The following is a 19,004-nucleotide window of genomic DNA, read 5'->3' as shown; positions in this document are numbered from 1 at the left end:
TGCTTTTTTTTGGTCTGTGAAATAAAGTTTCAGTTGAATGAACTGAACAAATGTTTCTGGGGACATCTGCACACAGCTGCCTGTGACAGCCATGGGCTGGTGTCTAGTGAGAGGTGGCGAAGGGGTGATAATTTGGGGCTTTCCTCCAACCTCAGGCAGCTCTCTAGGGTTTCTCTCTGGGGCGGCTCTCTGCTGCCACTGTCTTGGAGCAGCTATCTTGTGGGTGGGACTTTTTTTTTTTTTCCGCCAGTCGCTTTCGCCTTAGATGTAGCTACTGTTGAACCGTGATACACGCTAGCTGATATTGATGTTGTGTACTTTCAGTGTGGCCAGACATTACTAACTTTATGACTCCAGGAGAAAATGGATTTTAATGTGAAAAGATTCGCGGCGGACGCCGGAACCTTCCTTAGTCGAGCGGTGCAGGTAAAGTCTGGTATTGCTGAAAGGCGTTGTTTGGACTGAAATGACGATAACGATAACGTGTTTATGGACGACCGAGCGGTGTGACTAACGTGGCTGGTTAGCTGAAGAAACACTGGACATTTAAAACATACCAGTCGACTAATATTATTGGTAATATCAGGAACCCGCCGGGCTGTCCTCTTCAGTCAGAGAGCTCGAAGCACTTCGATACAAATAAAACTTCGATTGAAAACGGATTCAGCACGAACATGATCTGGGAACAACATTTACGAAGCGGGGGCGTTGTTCTTTTGGATCTAGCTAGCAATATGACTTTTTTTTAAATCTGGGAAAGGTTGAGCTAGCGAGGCAACAAAAAGTTTCCGAGTGCTAGCTCAGCACATCCGGCCCTGCCCAGCCAGCTCAGGGTGAACACGCCGGGCTTTGTTTGGACTGAACCTAGAGCCAGACTAAGGATTACCACCTATCTGGCTACATTTTGTATCACAAGACAAAACACTAATTCGATAATCCAACACAATCAGATGGTTGATATAGATAATGTTAGCGCAGTAAGATAACGTTAGGTTACCAAATGTCCTGGACCGTATAAGTAACGTTTGTGTAACTGAGTCACTTGATTATATAATGATGTATCATTCGGACGTGGGGTGTTTGTTCTGTAATTTGTACCGTTTTGTGTTGCCTCGGTGGATGTAATCGACTGGCTAAAATGAGTGACTACGATCAAACGGTGGCACTGGAATATCTCTGGGGCTTGTGTGTCCCTGTTAGGTTATTCATGCTTTAGGTTTCTAGACATGTGTCCGCTTGTGAGCTTCCCCCAGTTAAGGGTTTCAGTTATTATGGAAAGATGCAGATGCAAGACTGTCGTATTGCAATGGGTTTTATTTCTATATTTTATTGTCTGTCAGTTTACAGAAGAGAAACTGGGCCAAGCTGAGAAAACCGAGTTGGATGCACACTTGGAAAAACTTCTGACTAGAGCAGAATGTACAAAACACTGGACAGAGAAGATTCTGAAGCAAACAGAAGCATTACTACAGCCCAACCCCAGTAAGATCAGAGGGCCTCAGTCCCCTGTTTGGCTATCTGTTCATATTAGAAATGTATAAAGTATGTTAACCGATACCAGTCCTGTATATGCGGTCTACCTTGTAGGGAAAATGAAAACAGCTTACTCAGCGTTTTAATTACTCAGCTCAAGTTTCAGTGGATGTTTATTTTCCCTTCATGGTGTTTAACATTTTAACAGAACTTTAAAGGTGTGTACACAGCTAAATCCACATCAGTAGCCCTTCTAAGATCTCACACAGTATAACTCAGTCTCACTGGAACACAGACACTCATACACTGGCACTCACACACACGTGAGTGCAATGGCATCTGGCTTATTATGTGAATGGTGTTTGGTGTCAGTTTATTTTTCTCTTAATGGAGTTCCTCCTTTAATTTGCCTTGCAGATGTGCGGATAGAGGAATTCTTGTATGAGAAATTGGATAAAAAAGCCCCCACACGGATGAATAACCATGAGCTTTTGGGGGAAGCCATGATAGACTTTGGGAACGAGTTTGGGCCTGGCACAGCCTACGGTTAGCCTCCATCTATAACTATTACTTGAACTAACTAACTATAACAACAGCTATAACTATAACTCAGTGCTTTGTGTCATCACGCTACTGCAGAACGCCATAGAAATGTATAGAAAAAAAACAGCTCTTCTCTTGCTACTGTGTTGAAAACTTTGATGTGTTTCAGTTATTCCAGTGATGCTACATATTGTTCTGCAGTACTGACTAGAAATGAAATAATTCAAGTAATCATAACATAATAGAAAATACTGCTTATTTAGTACTGAGATAAAATCCAGGGTGAGTGAACGGAAGAACCTTTGTGTAAGTTGCGATCCAGTTATGATGCTGAACCTAGCGGCAGGGCTTCCTGTATGTGTGTGTAGGAAATGCGCTGGTAAAGTGTGGGGAGACTGAGAAGCAGATTGGAGGAGCTGAGAGGGAATTTATCCAGAGCTCAGCCATTAATTTTCTTACACCTTTCCGGAACTTTCTGGAGGGTGACTTCAAAACGATACTGGTGAGTTCAAACCTTGGTCAACATTTAGAATTCATCTGAAGTGCAAGTTAAGGCTTGAGAAATTTGTTATCACATGGAAGCAGGTTCTCTTTTTTTTTTGCAGTAATTTCTGTCCAGTGGCACAGAGGCAGTAGTCTAAAAATACAGCGATAAGCTTTCCAAAAATATTTTTAGTATCGCCATATAAGACTGGAATCAGTCCTAACCTTCGATGAAGGGAAGCACGTTTCTCACACAAACTGGTCATTTTGCACCAAGTAATGAAATAACGACAGCATGATAAGTTAGGATTTATCTGCCTTTGTGCACAATGAGTGAAGCAGATCAAATCTGCTCCTGTTTTCACTGTGACCCAGACAACACTCGTCTGGCCGAGGTCATTAGAGGTCAAGGTCAAGATCAGGCTTGTTCGGGTGCTTTCAGTGACAAGGTTGCTACAACTGATTTGAGACAACTCATTTATTTCAAGCTTGAAAATAGCATAGCAGTTATGTTTTAAAGTGACCCTGTTTACATTAGCAGTAATGTACCCAAGAAGCTCTTAGACGGATATAATCTTGGGAAGTATGTTTTAAAATATTTTTATGTGCTAATTTTCATATACATGAATCTGATATCTGAATAACCGCACATGCTGTGAGGTTTTAGAGTTAACGAGTTATTGAAGGTATTGAAGTAACTAACGACCCTGCATTCTCAGCCCTGTGAAATTTTAGAAGAAAGTGTGTGTATTTTTTAAGTGATTTATAATGAGGTGATGCTGGCATGATGTAGCTGCTCTGACCCCTCCGCCTCCACCCCTGAGCAGAAAGAACGGAAGCTACTGCAGGTCAAACGTCTGGACCTCGACGCAGCCAAGACCAAGCTGAAGAAGGCCAGGGTGATGGAGGCCCGAGCTGCTGTGAGTCCTCCTCCCTCCTCTCCTCCGCCTTTCGCTCGGTACCAAAGGTTCCACGGAGGCCCCTGCTAACACCTCCCCTCCTTCCTGAACGTCCTGAACCTGGCGCCGGTTCGAGGTTGAGTGTCGTAGCGTGGTCTCGTCTCAGCAAGCGTGAGCCTGTCTTCGGCATCCTGGTTCCTCTTTTCAGCTGAGTGAGCTGCCTTCGGGAGCTCGTTGTTAGTGTGCCCGGCGAGTTCCTTACAAGGTTCCTTTTTCTGAGTATGCCTGCGATATATTTTTTTTTTTCTTTTTTTTTTTTTTTAGAGGATTTCCATGTTTGCTCAACAGTGCTGAGCCATTTCAAAATTGCACACTTGCTGGTGCTGGGTTGCACTTTTGTAACGGAAGCGCAAGACAGGGCACATCTCTCTCATGCAGACACACACAGATACACACACAATCTAATCTTCTGTGCAATTCCAACAAGCCTGTTTGGTCTCTACTACATTTTTTTTCTAATTAATGCTTTGACTCGGTCACTTTACTAAAATAGTTTTTGCTTGTTTGCTGAGGCCAGTTTCTCAGTGAGGTTTCTCAAGTGAACCACTTGTTGAAAAGAAAGGAAAAGGAAAAAAACCTACTCAGCAGCTGAGGGTAATCGCCTGCTCCCCTATAGTGCTTTAGCGAAGCCTTAAGACTGCTTAGTGCGCACGTGTGTGTGCGGGTTGGTGGATATTTCTGGTTCCCCTCCAAAGATGTGGGCAGAGGAAGTGACAGAGGTAAGAGGAATGATTGGACTTTTGGATTCCTCCATACTACTTGGCAGAGACGTGTTGAGAGCAGCTGCTGTAAGGCAGCACCCCAGTGGCCTTGAAGCCACGTCAGGGTAATGTCCTGAGTAACTGGCATGGACCTCCTCATGGCCGGAGTTTAATCCACAGTCACTCCAAATCTTAGCAATGTTTCCTGTTCGTTCAGTGTGCGTGTTTTAGTACAGGGATAATATAGGTTCAAGGTTCAAAGGTTCAGAAGGCTTTAATGTCATTTCAGCTATATACAAGTACACAGCAAAGATGAGACAATGTTCCGCCAGGACCGTGGTGCAACACAAAACAAGTGCAACAGATGACGCACTACACGAGTGCAACAATACAATGCAGTGCAATATGAAGCTACTTTGTGAGAGTACTTGCATGATTGATGCTTCATTTTATACCATCTAATTTTATGTCTCTCTCTCTCTCTCTCTCTCTCTCAGGCAGAGCAGGATGTAAAGATGACCCAGAGCGAGTTTGACAGGCAGGCCGAAATCACCAGACTGCTCCTGGAGGGAGTCAGCAGCACACATGTATGCATGATGGCTACGGCCCAGAGCCTCTTAAAAAGAGAAATACAGTCCAGCAGACGAGTGTCGCTTGACCCAAAATTATGTCCAAAAGACATAATTTGTGTCTCATAAGGGACTCATAGACCCTGTGGTGATCTTCTAAAATATGAAAGTTGCCGACCCTTGTACTTTTTGCCGGCTGGAGTCTGACAGGAACACGTATTGGTGTTCGCATCCCTAGCTAGCTGGCCTGGCTGTCTGTAGACTGTGGACTGGCCTGAAATTTGGGCGTAGGGACCTGGGGTTCGCTCGCTGCCAGCGTTGAGGCCCCGGAAGGTTGCTGACTTTTTCATGCGGTTGAGCGGGGCTCGACTGCGGGACTGGGATGGGAACTTGGCGCGGTGTGGTTACATGTCCATGCTTATCTCACACAGGCCCATCACCTTCGCTGCTTGAACGACTTTGTCGAGGCTCAGACCACCTATTACGCGCAGTGTTATCAGTACATGGTCGACCTCCAAAAACAGCTCGGAAGGTTCGCCGACTTTCAATACCTTGTTTCAACCCTCGTGTCTATGCTAACAGCTTGGCTAAAGCCCGCGAGGCCGCGCTCCAAGAGGTTGCCCGCTAACGCGATCACCTTTCTTCTGTCTGCAGCTTCCCTTCCACGTTTTCCTCCAGTAGTAACCAGACGGGAGGCGGTGCCAATGTCTCTGTGCCCACCCTGCCGGTGTCCACGTCGCCCGCCGCCGCTCCAAGAAAATGCTCCTTGGGGTTCGGCGAGCTACTCACCGCGGGGGGCAGTCGCCGGGCGCGTGTGCTCTACGACTACGACGCTGCCGGGAGTAGCGAGCTCTCCTTACTGGCTGATGAGGTATGTACTGTCTGGTTGTTATCGCCGCGATACACGGATAACACTGTTTTGGCGAGCTTCTCGTGAGGAGAATGGCACCTTCAGCAGTGCGGCCTCTGAAGCAGCAACTGTCCTTTTCTTGTGCAGGTGATTATGGTGAGTAGCGTGCCAGGCATGGACTCGGACTGGCTTATGGGAGAGCGTGGGAACCAGAGGGGCAAAGTGCCAATAACCTACCTAGAGCTGCTGAACTGAAGAGGGGAGATGGGGATTCAAGAGTTGAATGCCAAGAGTAAACACAAACAAACAACAACAAAAAAAAAACCGCTGCATATAATTCACGTGTGATTTAACACATTTAATGCATATGTGCAACTATGCTTCTGTGAGCTCCGTCCATGCAGACAGTGTCTATGGATGTTTAGGCCACCAAGGGAAGTCTCATTAGAGGCCTTTCTGTTTACAAGCTGATCAGTTGATGTTTGCAGCACTCCGTTTGGTAACGCGGGACAAACTGTGACCTTGAAAATGTGGCCTTCATTTTGAAATGTGTGCAAAAGGAATCACTTGACTTATGACTGAACCTTTTAGGTTGGAAAGACATCCAGTTCCTGCCCACAGTGGAACCTGCCAAGCTTGAGTGCCTGTAATCACAGCCACAGTGCCTCGGTACACACTGCTAGCAGAACGCTTAGCTGTTTGCTCCAGTTCTATGGCTTATGTACAATTAACCCCTTTGCCCCCAAATACCTCCATTTCCCACCTCCTTTTAGTCGAAATGTCAGTTGAAACAGTTTTTTAAAACAATTTTTAAATACCTTTTTACTTTTACTTCGTAGGCAAAACATTGTGGAAAGTGGACCAGCAGTATTCAGTGTAACATTTGTAAAGTGTTTTACAGTTTAGTTTATTGTAAGGTACAGTTAAGTTGATTGAATACTGTAAGTTCTGATCTTGTGTGCCTTAATGTCATTGTGCCTTCTTCTAAAGTTGACAGTAGTTCTTTTCAGGTATCTGAAACAGAAATGGTGGTCTAATGAATGTTAGGCAGCATTAGGGCTATACAGTGTGACAGACTGCACCAAATGTTCATTTACAGCTGTGTTTGTGGTTAAATTCAACTCTTCACATGACTCTTCCTGTTTACGGGTTAAGTATAAGTATTATTTGGGGTTAATATTCAATTTGAAAATGCATTGTTTTTGGGTTTTTGTTTTGGACAAAACATTTTTATTACTAGTCTGTCTTAAGATGAAAGCTGGCGTCCGTTTTAAAGGATGACTTTTATTTGAAATTTGTCTTTGTTTTGTGGTATTTTACAACTTGATTAACTTTTTTTAAAGACCCGTCAGCTTATTCACAGAGTGCAATAGCACAATGATGTTTAAAATGTGCATTTGGGAAACGGTTTCCCTCAGAACTTCAGAAAGTATAGCTTATAAATTCATGTTTGACCGAACTCTAGTCTTAAATGTGAATCTGCTGTCTTGAGACAGGTGACCGTCTTGGTGTATGTTTTCTGCTATACACTACTCAAAACAAAAGCATCCTAGCAGTGCTGTGTGCAGATCCATACGCTTCCGTTTTCTCCCCACCTAGAGATTATAAATATAGGCTGCTGCCACATTCATGAATCCATTATAAAAATGTCAAAGACCTACAAAAAACATGCATCAACAACACACATTCATTTGATGATAAAGTGAACGTGTACACATGATAAATAAGACTTTCAGTATTGTTCCAGAGAGGAACTATATTTGCCAAAACGTTTCTGATTTCTGATGCACGTCTAGAACGATTAGTTTTTAACTGCTAGACTATCAACACGATTGAGGGAAAATTGTACAATATCCTTCACATTTGTTTAGTTGGTCATTGGTATTTTTACACAGTGGTCAATGCTAGTGTGGTCATGGTCATGAGTTTTACCCCAGCTGAAACCTAAACCCAAAATCGCAATCTGGAACTTATTGCAAGTTCACATCCTCAACATCAACTGAGAGGTCTTCTTAGTGCTGATATTTTGAATTGAGATTAGTTGTTAGTGTTGTGCAGTTAGTTTCCCTAACTTAAATAATTGCACTTTACACCAATTACCATATGCAGTACATGCCTGAACTATAATTTCATTTTGGGAGTCCACTGGTATAGTATTCATTTTATCTTATGACCTGCTGTAGATTTATAAAATGTAAAGTTTTTATAATGGATTAAAGACAGGACTTAGCCTTTCGCACTTTTGTGCTTGTCTGAATTTCCGATATTATCACCCTAAAAACGGTCGACCCTCTGTGTCGGTCTATGAAGTTATCTCCATTTGTGACTGATTTCTATATGGACCAGTAGAGGTCAGTCTTTTCATGCAAGTGTTCTATTAAATAATGTATATTTTAACGCTATATGACATGTCTTAAGAAATAGTTACATAATGGAGAGGGACAGTGTTTTTTTTTTTAATCCTTCTGAAGAATTTCTCTGAATTTCAGGATTATCTTAAATGTTTTCCAGAGCAGCTGATCCTGTCCTTGCAGATAAGGGTTTACTTGCAGTCCACACTTGGATTCTTGGAGACTCACACTCATATTACTTGTCTTTTTTACCCTACAGTAATGAAAGGGTTAAGTGGAAATGGAGCTCACTCGGCTGTTCGCTTCCTGTGCTGTGGTTCTGTAAGCCATCCATCCTTGGTGTCCGTTACTGAGTCTCATATGCTGGGGATGGGGGAGTGGCTTTTGGTGTGTGTCTGCGTTGGGGGATCATTCGGGTTCCTTTCTGAAAATAGCAGTGGGAGCACAGCCAATGAGCTGGCCCGGTGAGCTGTTCGTACCAGTACCGAACACAAAAAAACAGACCCTTGAGTATAAGAGCCTCTGTAATGAGAAGAGTTCTGGCCAGGGTGGTTATCAGCACACATGACTCACTCTAAAACACTCTGATCAGCCACATTAGCCAAACGCGCTCACTTCAGCCTGAGAACTCTGGTACATGCTGACAGTGCAGCATCTCTTCAAATGTCATTTTTAATGTTGAGTGGGGTTTTTTTCCCATAGAAAAATTCTAATCTGAACAAATGGGCACGTTTCAGTTTCACCAGTGGAACGCACTCTTCCTCACATTTCTGGAGTGATTTTTTTTTTTCTTTCCTCTTTTACATATCTGCATTTTTATTATTTTTTTTTGCCTCTATAACAACTAAAGATCATTTGTATTACCCCGAGGCCATAAGTCTCATGACTGTGACTCAACGTGAGACCAGAGATATCAGAGCAGCTACTGCGAAGTGCAAACAAGAAGTGTCACAGGTTTCATAAAATTTGACCTCGCCAGCTCCCACACTCCCTGGGATTTCAACATCTAGCATAAAGAGGGAAGTTTCTGCAGATTTTTCCATTCCAACGATTGCAGCAAAACGATCACAAACTTCATTCATTCCACAGGAAACAGGTTTTGTGCAAACAGAAATGGGGCTACTCATGACACACACACACACACACACACACACACACACACACACACACACACACCCCACCCCCCTTTATTCTTTATTTATTTATGCCAGCAAAGCAAAATGAACCCAGACTCTTACACGGGCTGAACCCGACAGGTGGCAGCTGTGGGCTCCGCCTGTGATCCCCAGTTTCTCTTTCTCTGCTCAAACCACCATGACCCATAGTATCACCACAGTGGTATTCTGGTTACACTCTGGTTTAGCCTGCATGCTCTGCTTTCAGCACACTTCACGACTGCAGGTTCCAGTGCCTCGGGACTGTAGCCATGGTCGGGCTCCTGCGTACCTCCTCTCGTGCGCCGCCACCCACAGAAATCCGCTTGGGCAGATCTCCTGGGGGGGGGGGGGGGGGGGGGGACGAGTCGTAGGGGTTAGGTTCAGCGGTCTAACCCGTGTGTTGCGTGTGTTTGAGGCATTGTTGAAATTGACCTACAAGCTTCACTTTGGTCTCTGTGGAGACGCACTGGAACCACCTTGTGGGGCACACTACGAAGATACAGCTCACATCTCTTTTTATTCACACACACACACACACACACACACGTGTGTGTGTGTGTGTGTGTGCGGTTAAATATACAGAAGTATACAAATTGCAGTGTATTACATTTCAAGAATATGTTTTCATGAGATACCGTGCACCGAGGTCCGTGTGGATCTGAAAGTGCTTCTGAAGCACCGGCATTGGGAGGTTAACCCAGTCTGAGCGGTAGAAGTTCACAGAGAGTGGTTATCATTCCTTTCTCCTCAGAATGATTTGAGGTCTGATTCTCTGACTCTTAGTGTGCAGGCCATGAGCAGTGAGCTGCTGGGTGTGCTTGCAGGACTAAAACAAAGAAGTGCACAAGTCTTCTAGGCCCTGCACGGTGGCCTCTTGAGAAGTGAGCATGGAGCCAAACCTCAGCCCTCACTGACACCTTGTGCTGGGCAGTTGCTACAGATCTGAGCAAAACAGGAAATTTCATGTTTCCTCTGTTGCTTTTGGCAACTGTTTGCAACACGCAACTTCTCATATTCAATTTAAACTTGTTCACACATGTATATGTGTGTAAGCAACAGTTTTGCTATAGCATTTGCAATTTGTGAAGTGTTTTTATTACAAATGTAAATTGATTTAGAATCAAACTGTTGTGCATGGTCACCTAACTCCTAGCAGGTCACGGAGACATCTGGCTTTGGCTTATCTGACAAGAAGAAATAGTGTACTTAAGAATAAATCAAAGTATTGATCAGACTTCTGTAAAAAGACAAATAATTAGTCAAACAAAGGGTTTATAATATAGACTTGTTGTAACCTTCATATTTTAAAATACACATGGCACATTTCCAGTTGTGGATTAAGGTTTGTCTTTTACTAAATTGTGATCAACATTGGAAGTTATATGGTCATGGTTTAAGATGGAAAACTGATCCATGATGCTAAGTGGTTGAATAAGATGCATTTCAATAATTTTGGTTCATGCTATTATCACATGTGATAATAGCATGTGTTTGTAAATGTAAAGTTGTATATTTTTGTCACAATACAATATTAAAATTGGACACGGTTGAACTCATTTGAAAGGTTGTAGGAAAACGATCATCTTGAGTTATACAAATATACACAATTGCTCAAAGTTACTATGAATGGGCCACTACCTTTCTTATCCAATGTCTGACAGCCAGTGATGTAAAGAACAACTGTGTGTTTATATTGTTAAATAAAACCCTCTGATTTTAACTACTACGTGGAGCTGTAAATAAATGCTTTAGCTAACATTCATTTTAGGTGGACTAAGACTTGGACTAGACTAAAGTAGGTAATAAATTACATTTGAAATTAATAATGAAAGGCTGTAATTATATATGAAATAATGAAAATGCAATAAAATATATTTTGCTATATCAGAGGCTATTTTTGGTGAACTGACCAAGGAAGACATATTGGAGAAGTGGTAGAATGGCCATATTCTCAGCCACAGAACTAGTATAGTTAATGACTGTATCCGACCCACAGAACTAGGGTAGTCAATGACTGTGTCTCAGCCACAGAACTAGGGTAGTCAATGACTGTGTCTCAGCCACAGAACTAGCGTAGTCGATGACTGTGTCTCAGCCACAGAACTAGCGTAGTCGATGACTGTGTCTCAGCCACAGAACTAGCGTAGTCGATGACTGTGTCTCAACCACAGAACTAGCATAGTCGATGACTGTCTCAGCCACAGAACTAGCATAGTCAATGATTGTGTCTCAGCCACAGAACTAGCATAGTCAATGACTGTGTCTCAGCCACAGAACTAGCATAGTCGATGATTGTGTCTCAGCCACAGAACTAGCGTAGTCGATGATTGTGTCTCAGCCACAGAAGTAGGTATAAAAAAAGTGAAAGTTATTGCTGGAGCTGAACATCATGAGACTTCCTAAGCATTACGTATGTGTCAATTCATATACAAAAGATTTCACAACTTGTCATCAACACATCTCTTCTCTGTGGTATGTGTCCTCAAGAGCTCACATGCTTTAAAAAAAAACAAAAACACTTTTGTTTTAAGGAATAAACAAAAATACTACAATGTGCATGTAGGAAAGGACTTGTGCAAAAATGAGGTTTGTTTACATTTTGTAATCGAGATGGACAATCGCTTTCATGTTCTCTTATTTAAAAGAATGAGCTTGCAATTTCATTATTAGAAAAATGTGTATTTAACTTTATTTGACCAGTTTTACAAGGGCTGTGTATTTCTTCAGTATGGTGTGGGCCGCCAGCATCTCTTTTTGATCGCCCGAGGCAACACCTTTGGCCTGAATGTAAGGAAATAAATGACACCAATGCCCACCAGGGACACACTAACAGATAAAAACAGTAGAATGTACCAGAAAAACGACTCCTCTGTGTTCCTGCGACCACAGAGGAAGGAGTTAAAAAGCACAGCTCTTTGTCTTTGGTAGTGAAGGTCCGTACATGTAACTTCTGATAGATCAACAACAGAAAGTGTTCTGGATGCCTCAAGTGTCCTGTACCACTGAAGCTGGCAGCAGTTAAAGGCATTTCCATTCACATAAAGAATCTGAACTCTGTCTGCCAGCACAAATGCCTGTTCTGACTGGATGGTCGACAACATGTTATCCCTCAAGTCCAGGAGCTTCAGGTTCAGTGTCATTAGTGATCTCGGAAGTTCCAACATTGAGTTTTTGGAGATGTTTAAAGACTTCAAGTTTTTATATGGAGAGAAGTCAAAATTTTGCAACCCTGTGTTACTCAGTCCCAGATGCTGCAAAGTCCCACTGAGTCCTAATAAAGAGTCTTGGTCAATGAGCAGACCAGGGTTGTTAGATAGTTCAAGATGTGTTAGTGGAGTACCTTTAAAAATGATAGGTGGCACATTCATGATGTTACACCCAGCGATATGGAGCTGTTTTAAGGAGGAAAGATTTCTCCAAACAGCACAGGCAGAAGAGTCCAAGCTAGTGGTGTCTCCTGGAAGGCACAGCCCCACCCTGTTGTAACTGAGGTCTACACTGCTGACGCTAGGAAGCATAGTGAACATGTCGGGCGGGAGCTGCTGGATGTCGTTTAAGCTGAGGTTTAGATGCGTGAGGTTGTTCAGCTTGCTGGTTGAGCTCAACTGTGCACGCACCTCGGTAAGTCTGTTGTTGCTCACGTCCAGCTGGTAGAGGGTGACGGGCAGGTCCTCTGCTGTCAGGTTCAGGGACTCTAGACAGTTCCTGGTCAGCCACAGCCTATTGAGGTGAGGCATTTTCTGAAGGAATCCCTGAGGGAAGTATCTCACCTGGTTTACTCTGAGATCCAGCAGCTCGACGGAAGAAATGTCTCCATGAAAGCTGTCATTCCAGAGATCCACTGTAATGTTGCTGAGGTTTCCACCTAAGTTGTAGTACTCAACACTGGTAGTCCAGTTTGGAGAGGTGTGCTCTGCAAGATGACCATAAAAGCTAATCTGGTTGTTGGAGAGTAACAAGGTCTTTAGGCGACTTTTTTGAGGAAGAAAGGGGAAATACAGCAGCTGGTTGTCAGACAAATCCAGCGTCTCCAGCTGAAAAGTCTCTGTGAGGTCCAAATTTGTTATGAACCATTCGATAATGTTATGACTGGCATTCAACACTACCAGCTGGGTCATCTCAAATTTCACCAAACAAGGCAGAGAATTGTAGGCCAGGTTAAGCCGTTGGAGTCTTTTCAAGTGATCAAATGCTCCATCAATTTCAAACAACAGATTCCTCTCGAGATTAAGCTCCTTTAGCTGATGTAGGTCTCTAAATATGGCTTCATCTAGCCTCAATAGATTGTTATTTGATAAATTCAGGAATTCAAGCGATGAGAGGTTCTGTAGCAGGTCAGAAGCCATGTCTTCTCTAAGCCCATTACCAGACAGATCCAGAGTTCTCAGCCTAGTCAGACACCTCATAGAGTGAGCAAGCTGCACGTATCCATGGTGAAGCTCATTGTTGGCTAAACTGAGACTCTCTATCAGAGGTGAACCGGAGAACCCATCCTCTTCTACTGCCCTCAGATGACTGTTTGCACAGCTGAAAAGGCGAAGGGATGGATACCGTGACAGGGAATCATACTGTAATTTTAGGACGAGGTTCTGATTTAAAAAGAGCTCCTCTATTTGATGTGGCAAGTCACTCGGCACAGAAGTGAGGCGGAAGCCATCACAGCGAGCCGTGTTTTGAGTCTGTGGGGTCAGAAAGAAGATAAGAAAGAACACAGGCAATGAGAAAAAACAAATATCTCAAAGTAGATACCCCACACAAAATAAGGAAAACCAAATCAAATCAAATCATGGAGCAATAATTAATCGCTGGTGAACAACAGTTGATTTTAAATGAGCAACTAGTAAGGCTTACATTTCAGGTTTAATTTAAGGATAGATTTTATATTATTTACAAATGTTTACACAGCTAGCTATGTTCAAATAGGCTTTGTGAGTAACTGTGCAGCACTTGAACATTACAATTAAAAGTTAAGTGAACAGAAAAATACCTGGTTATATACTTATGCGACTTCACTTTATAATGCCATACATTGATATTTTAAAATGACAGTCAAGTCTTAGTAAGAGCTTAAAACTGGATTAGTATTATTTATAGTACAAAAGGAACATACTTTATAGACACTGTATTTTATATAAACTATTTTTCATATATTTAACCGAAAAAGCCTCAGTCTGTAGATGTGAAGTCTTATCTCGGAACTCTCCTATATTGTATCATTGGTGTTCAAATAAACTTTGTTGCCCAACAACAACAACGTCACCTTTACAGATCACTGTGTGGCATCGTAGTTATATGTGCGTCGCATTGGATTGGTTTGGTTGGTTTTCCATCTTACCACTCTGCATGGGCTGTTGGGTGGATGGCTCAGCCCCTGCGACAGGGCCAACAGGACGGGCAGAAGGGCGAAGAACGGCAGCGTGCGGGGGGCGCCGAGGTCCGGCATCTTACCATACTCGCTAAAGCCCGGAAAAGAAAGCCAAGATAAAGGCAATAACAGTGAAACACGTGCCGAAGAGAAAACTAATTAAGATATCACACTTTGTTTCAAGGTTTGCTCCATACTGGCGCGTTCACACCATCAATCGCTCTCCCAGTAAAGTCGCTATTCTGAACATCCATGTACGCTGGACACTGCGCTACCGATCGCCTTTTCATATACTTAGACCTAATATTAATGTAGATGTGTTATGGACATATCAAATAACATTTATTTTGTGCTTAATAGAAATCTATGTGAGTTGACATCTATTTTAATAATTTATTTTTCAAACTGATTTTGCATAAAATTCCGAATTTTAATTCAGTCTATCACTTGTTCCAGCAATTTTATCCACCATTAAGAAATTATTAAGCAAATAAATAAAGTTTCAAAGAAAACAGTGTAACCAATACGATGTATGCAGCAATAGATGTATTTGTTTCCACTATAAATAAAAAGTGGAAAAGAGGATAAACACGGCTTAAAATATTGATAACTCTTAAATTATTTTTTTTCTGATTGTATGCCTACCTTAGCCTACAACTCCGAAACCTCTAACTAATTTGATTTAGCACTGACAATATATATCAATACATAGACACGCAAAAGATAATATGACTGGTCCAGCGATGAACCCACGAGTAGGCGCAGCCAGTCTCTGGGGTCAGGCGTTCCCTCCCTGGCTACAGCTGAGCCATACCGGAGGGAGTCCGCGACATCGCCGCTGTCTTCTGTAGACTACGCTTAGGCTCACGCTGAGGGCTGACGGACAGACTGGCTTTAATCCCGCCGTCTCTCGCCGCAGGCGCGTAAAGCTCCGCTGCGGGATCCTGAGCGCTCTTACCCCGCTGGTTGGGCTCGCGTCCACTGCGCAGCGGCAGGTTCGGCTGTCGACCATCACTTGGTTTTGCGACCAGCGCGCTGCGATCGGGTCCATCGGAGAACCAAGCGCTTGACATCTGCAGCTCTGCAGTGTCTTTTGTATTTGCGGAAGCAAGAAAGCAACGGAAACCAAGTCACATGTAGCCTGCCAAGACAGTACAGCGTAGAGGTTCGTATTGCGCGGTGGTAGATTTATATTAGCAGGGCGCGCTCGCTCTCGCTCTCTCTCTCTCTCTCTCTCTCTCGCTCGTGGACTCGCGGCAAACGCAAGAGCGAAAATTCTACTTCTTATATGGTCTGATGTGTCTCACAGGCTGCAAAAAAAAAAAAGCATAAATGATTAATGCGTCTTGATAAGTTTTATTTAGGTCTTATTTAGTAGACCACAAAATCATGCATAAGGAACACACCCATGTCAGCCACTACTGGTTTTGCTCATCAGATACTACTAAAGAGGAAACCACGGAGCGCTCACACCCTTCCTGTCAAAAGCTGCAGCTCCATCACTTTGCTACAACAAACCGTCATATGCTCTGCACAGCCATGCATCAGTAGTCAGACAGCTCAAGCCTGTAAAAACTTTCACCTTTGCCTTCTTTGCCAACATTTGTGTTCTACGACAAGCTCAGGGTAATGTTATTGAAAATGTGTTGTACAGTGCACTTTCTCCATCTCTGTAGCCCAATTTAGAGGCTCTGGCCTTGGGTAACTCTTAGGTGTCTTAATAGGTTTAATCCAGTACATCGTGCAAGCATGTAGGCCAATACATTTTAAATGGATCACAAGTAGCCATGAAATCCACGGGTTCTAAGGTGGGGTGCCATCTGAACTATCTGAGGTCTATAACATTGAATAGGCCTGCAACGAAGCAGTCGATGAACAGAAAGAAGTGCAGGTATATAGTATATAATCCATGCCAATAATGCCACTGGGTAGCCTCTACATAGAAGCAGTCGTTACTCATCTTAAAGTAGTAAATTAGTCTAAACAACTGTTCAGCGCGCTCAGATAGACATTCTAGGAACTTGACAAATCTGGGAAATAATTACTTAAAGTAAACCAGTTAAGTAGGTTTAACGCCCAGTTAGTACAGTCTAGGAACGTACGGCTATTATCTCGTGTATTCTGCATTTGTACAATAATTAAATTCTAGTGACTAGCCCAGTAGATTTTATTTCCCTTATATTTCCATGTTCTTATTATTATAGTAGTATGTATTGACCACTAAAAACAGTTGTAAGTAGTTTACGGACCGTAAACGTTTTGCTCACTGACGCACTAGAGTCCTAGTTCTTAAGCATTTGACCCCACGAGGCAGTGTGTTAACCAGATTAGTTAAAGGCTGCTCCCCTTCTCTTCAACAAACTGGACTGTTGCACCAAATCTATTAACCAAATATATGTGCAAAAGTTGCACAATAGAGGTACCGAACTGGACTGGTCTATGAGACTTTGAGGAATGAGCATTATATGCCCTCTTGTGGTACAGCCACATTCTGTCACCATACACTGGATATTACAACATACACTGCTTGGCCAAAAAAAAGGTCACACACTCTAATACTTCGTTGGACCGCCTTTAGCTTTGATTACGGCACACATTCCCTGTGGCATCCTTTCCACAAGCTTCTGCAATTTCACATTTATTTCTGTCCAGAGTTGCATTAATCCCCCCCAAGATCTTTTATTGATGATGGGAGATTTGGACCACTGTGCAAAGTCTTCTCCAGCACATCCCAAAGATTCTCAATGAGGTTCAGGTCTGAACTCTGTGGTAGCCAATCCATATGTGAAAATTATGTCTCATGCTCCCTGAACCACTCTTTCACAATTTGAGCCTGGCATTGTCATTTTGGAATATTCCAGTGCCATCAGGGAAGAAAAGATCCATTGATGGAATAACCTCGTCATTCAGTATATTCAGGTATATTCAGCTGACCTCATTCTTTGGGCACATAATTTTGCTGAATCTAGACCTGACCAACTGCAGCAACCCCAGATCATAGTACTGCCTCCACAGGCTTGTACGGTAGGCACTAGGCATGATGGGTGCATCACTTCATCCGCCTCTCTTCTTACCCTGATGCGCTCATCCCTCTGGAACAGGGTAAATCTGGACTCATCAAACCACATGACCTTCTTCCATTGCTCCAGAGTCCAATCTTTATGCTCCCTAGCAAACTGAAGCCGTTTTTGGTGGTTAACCTCACTGACAAGCGTTTTTCTACACACAGCCTACACAGCTATTTAGTCCCAATCCCTTGAGTTCCCTTCGCATTGTGTGTGGAAATGCTCTTATTTTCACTATTAAACATATCCCTGAGTTCTACTGTTGTTTTTCTACAATTTGAGTTCACCACACGTTTAAGTGATCGCCAATCACTATCATTCAAGATTTTTTTCTGACCACATTCCTTCCTCAAAGATGATGTTTCCCCACTGTCCTTCCACTTTTTAATAATGCATTGAACAGTTAACCCACTTTTAGTTGTTTCAGCAATCTCCTTAGATGTTTTCTCTGCTTGATGCATGCCAATAATTTGACCCTTCTGACACAAATTAACATCTTTTCCATGACCACAGGATGTGTCTTCCTACATGGTTGTTTAACAAATGAGAAGCTACTCACTGCGTCAGTTAAGGTTCAATAACTTGTTGCCAGCTGAAACAATCACCCATGCAGTAACTATCCAATGGGAGGCTCTTACCTATTTGCTTAGTTAAATCCAGGTGGTGACCTTTATTTTTTTTGGCCAGGCAGTGTATATGGATCAGCAGCAATATTAAAAAGGACTGACAGGTGAAGTGAATAACTGTCATTAGCTTGTTACAAGGGCACCTGTCAAGGGGTGGGATATATTAGGCAGTAAGTGACCAGTCAGTTCTTGAAATTGATGTGTTGGAAGCAGGGAAATGAGTACACTTAAGGACTTGAGTGACTTTGACAAGGACCACACTGGGTCAGTGTGCGTCACACTAGTCAGCTGGGGTGTTCCTGGTATGTAGTGGTTAGTACTTCCCAAGCCTCTTCCAAGAAAAACTGGCAATAGTTTCACAGGCAGCCAAGGCTCAGTGATGCACATGGTGAGCGAAATGCTAACACAGAATCCCGCAGAAGGGCTAATGTAGCACAAACTGCAGAAAAGGTTCCTGGTGGCTATGACAGAAAGGTGGCAGAACACACAATGCATTGATGGTTTGTGGCTACACAGCCACATATGCAGACTTCCCATGATGGTCCCTGTCCTCAACCAAAACGCCTGCACTATACAAAGGCATATCAGAACTGGATCAAGGAGCAACACAAGGTGGTAGCCTGGTGAATCAAGTCTTCTTTTACTTCATGTGGATGGCTGGGTGCGTGCGGGAAGGGACCGCACCTGGACTATGGGAACGCAAGCCAACAGAAGCAAGGTGATGCTCTGGGCAGTTGCTTTGTGTCAACGGTATTCCCTTGTGGCTCTTTCAGCAGGACGATGCTCCATGCTGCTCTGTAGAAATTGTTTAGGAATGGTTGCAGGAACATAAAGCAGTAGCTCAAGGTGTTGACTTGGTCAC

General features: G+C 43.1%; 2 protein-coding genes across 2 annotated transcripts; one reads left to right on the top strand and one right to left on the bottom strand.

Annotated features, from left to right (window-relative positions):
• Positions 1–112: 112 nt before the first annotated feature.
• sh3glb1a (SH3-domain GRB2-like endophilin B1a) lies at positions 113–6,872 on the top strand. The gene is made up of 9 exons (XM_027007232.2): positions 113–426; positions 1,341–1,482; positions 1,891–2,019; positions 2,385–2,518; positions 3,327–3,419; positions 4,657–4,746; positions 5,160–5,260; positions 5,383–5,599; positions 5,726–6,872. Exons 1-9 carry the CDS (start codon positions 364–366, stop codon positions 5,831–5,833), a joined length of 1,077 nt encoding a protein of 358 aa, XP_026863033.2. The 5' UTR covers positions 113–363; the 3' UTR covers positions 5,834–6,872.
• A 2,589-nt stretch (positions 6,873–9,461) lies between these two features.
• Positions 9,462–15,646, bottom strand: nrros (negative regulator of reactive oxygen species). The gene is made up of 3 exons (XM_027007234.2): positions 15,410–15,646; positions 14,422–14,542; positions 9,462–13,765 (listed from the first exon to the last, which is right to left on the bottom strand). Exons 2-3 carry the CDS (start codon positions 14,527–14,529, stop codon positions 11,810–11,812), a joined length of 2,064 nt encoding a protein of 687 aa, XP_026863035.2. The 5' UTR covers positions 14,530–14,542; positions 15,410–15,646; the 3' UTR covers positions 9,462–11,809.
• Positions 15,647–19,004: the final 3,358 nt, after the last annotated feature.

The sequence above is a fragment of the Electrophorus electricus genome, chromosome 10 (assembly GCF_013358815.1).
Source record: "Electrophorus electricus isolate fEleEle1 chromosome 10, fEleEle1.pri, whole genome shotgun sequence".
In the NCBI taxonomy this organism is placed as follows: domain Eukaryota; kingdom Metazoa; phylum Chordata; class Actinopteri; order Gymnotiformes; family Gymnotidae; genus Electrophorus; species Electrophorus electricus.
The sequence above is the reverse complement of the archived record's forward strand: the minus strand, read 5'-3'. Positions and strand labels throughout refer to the sequence as shown.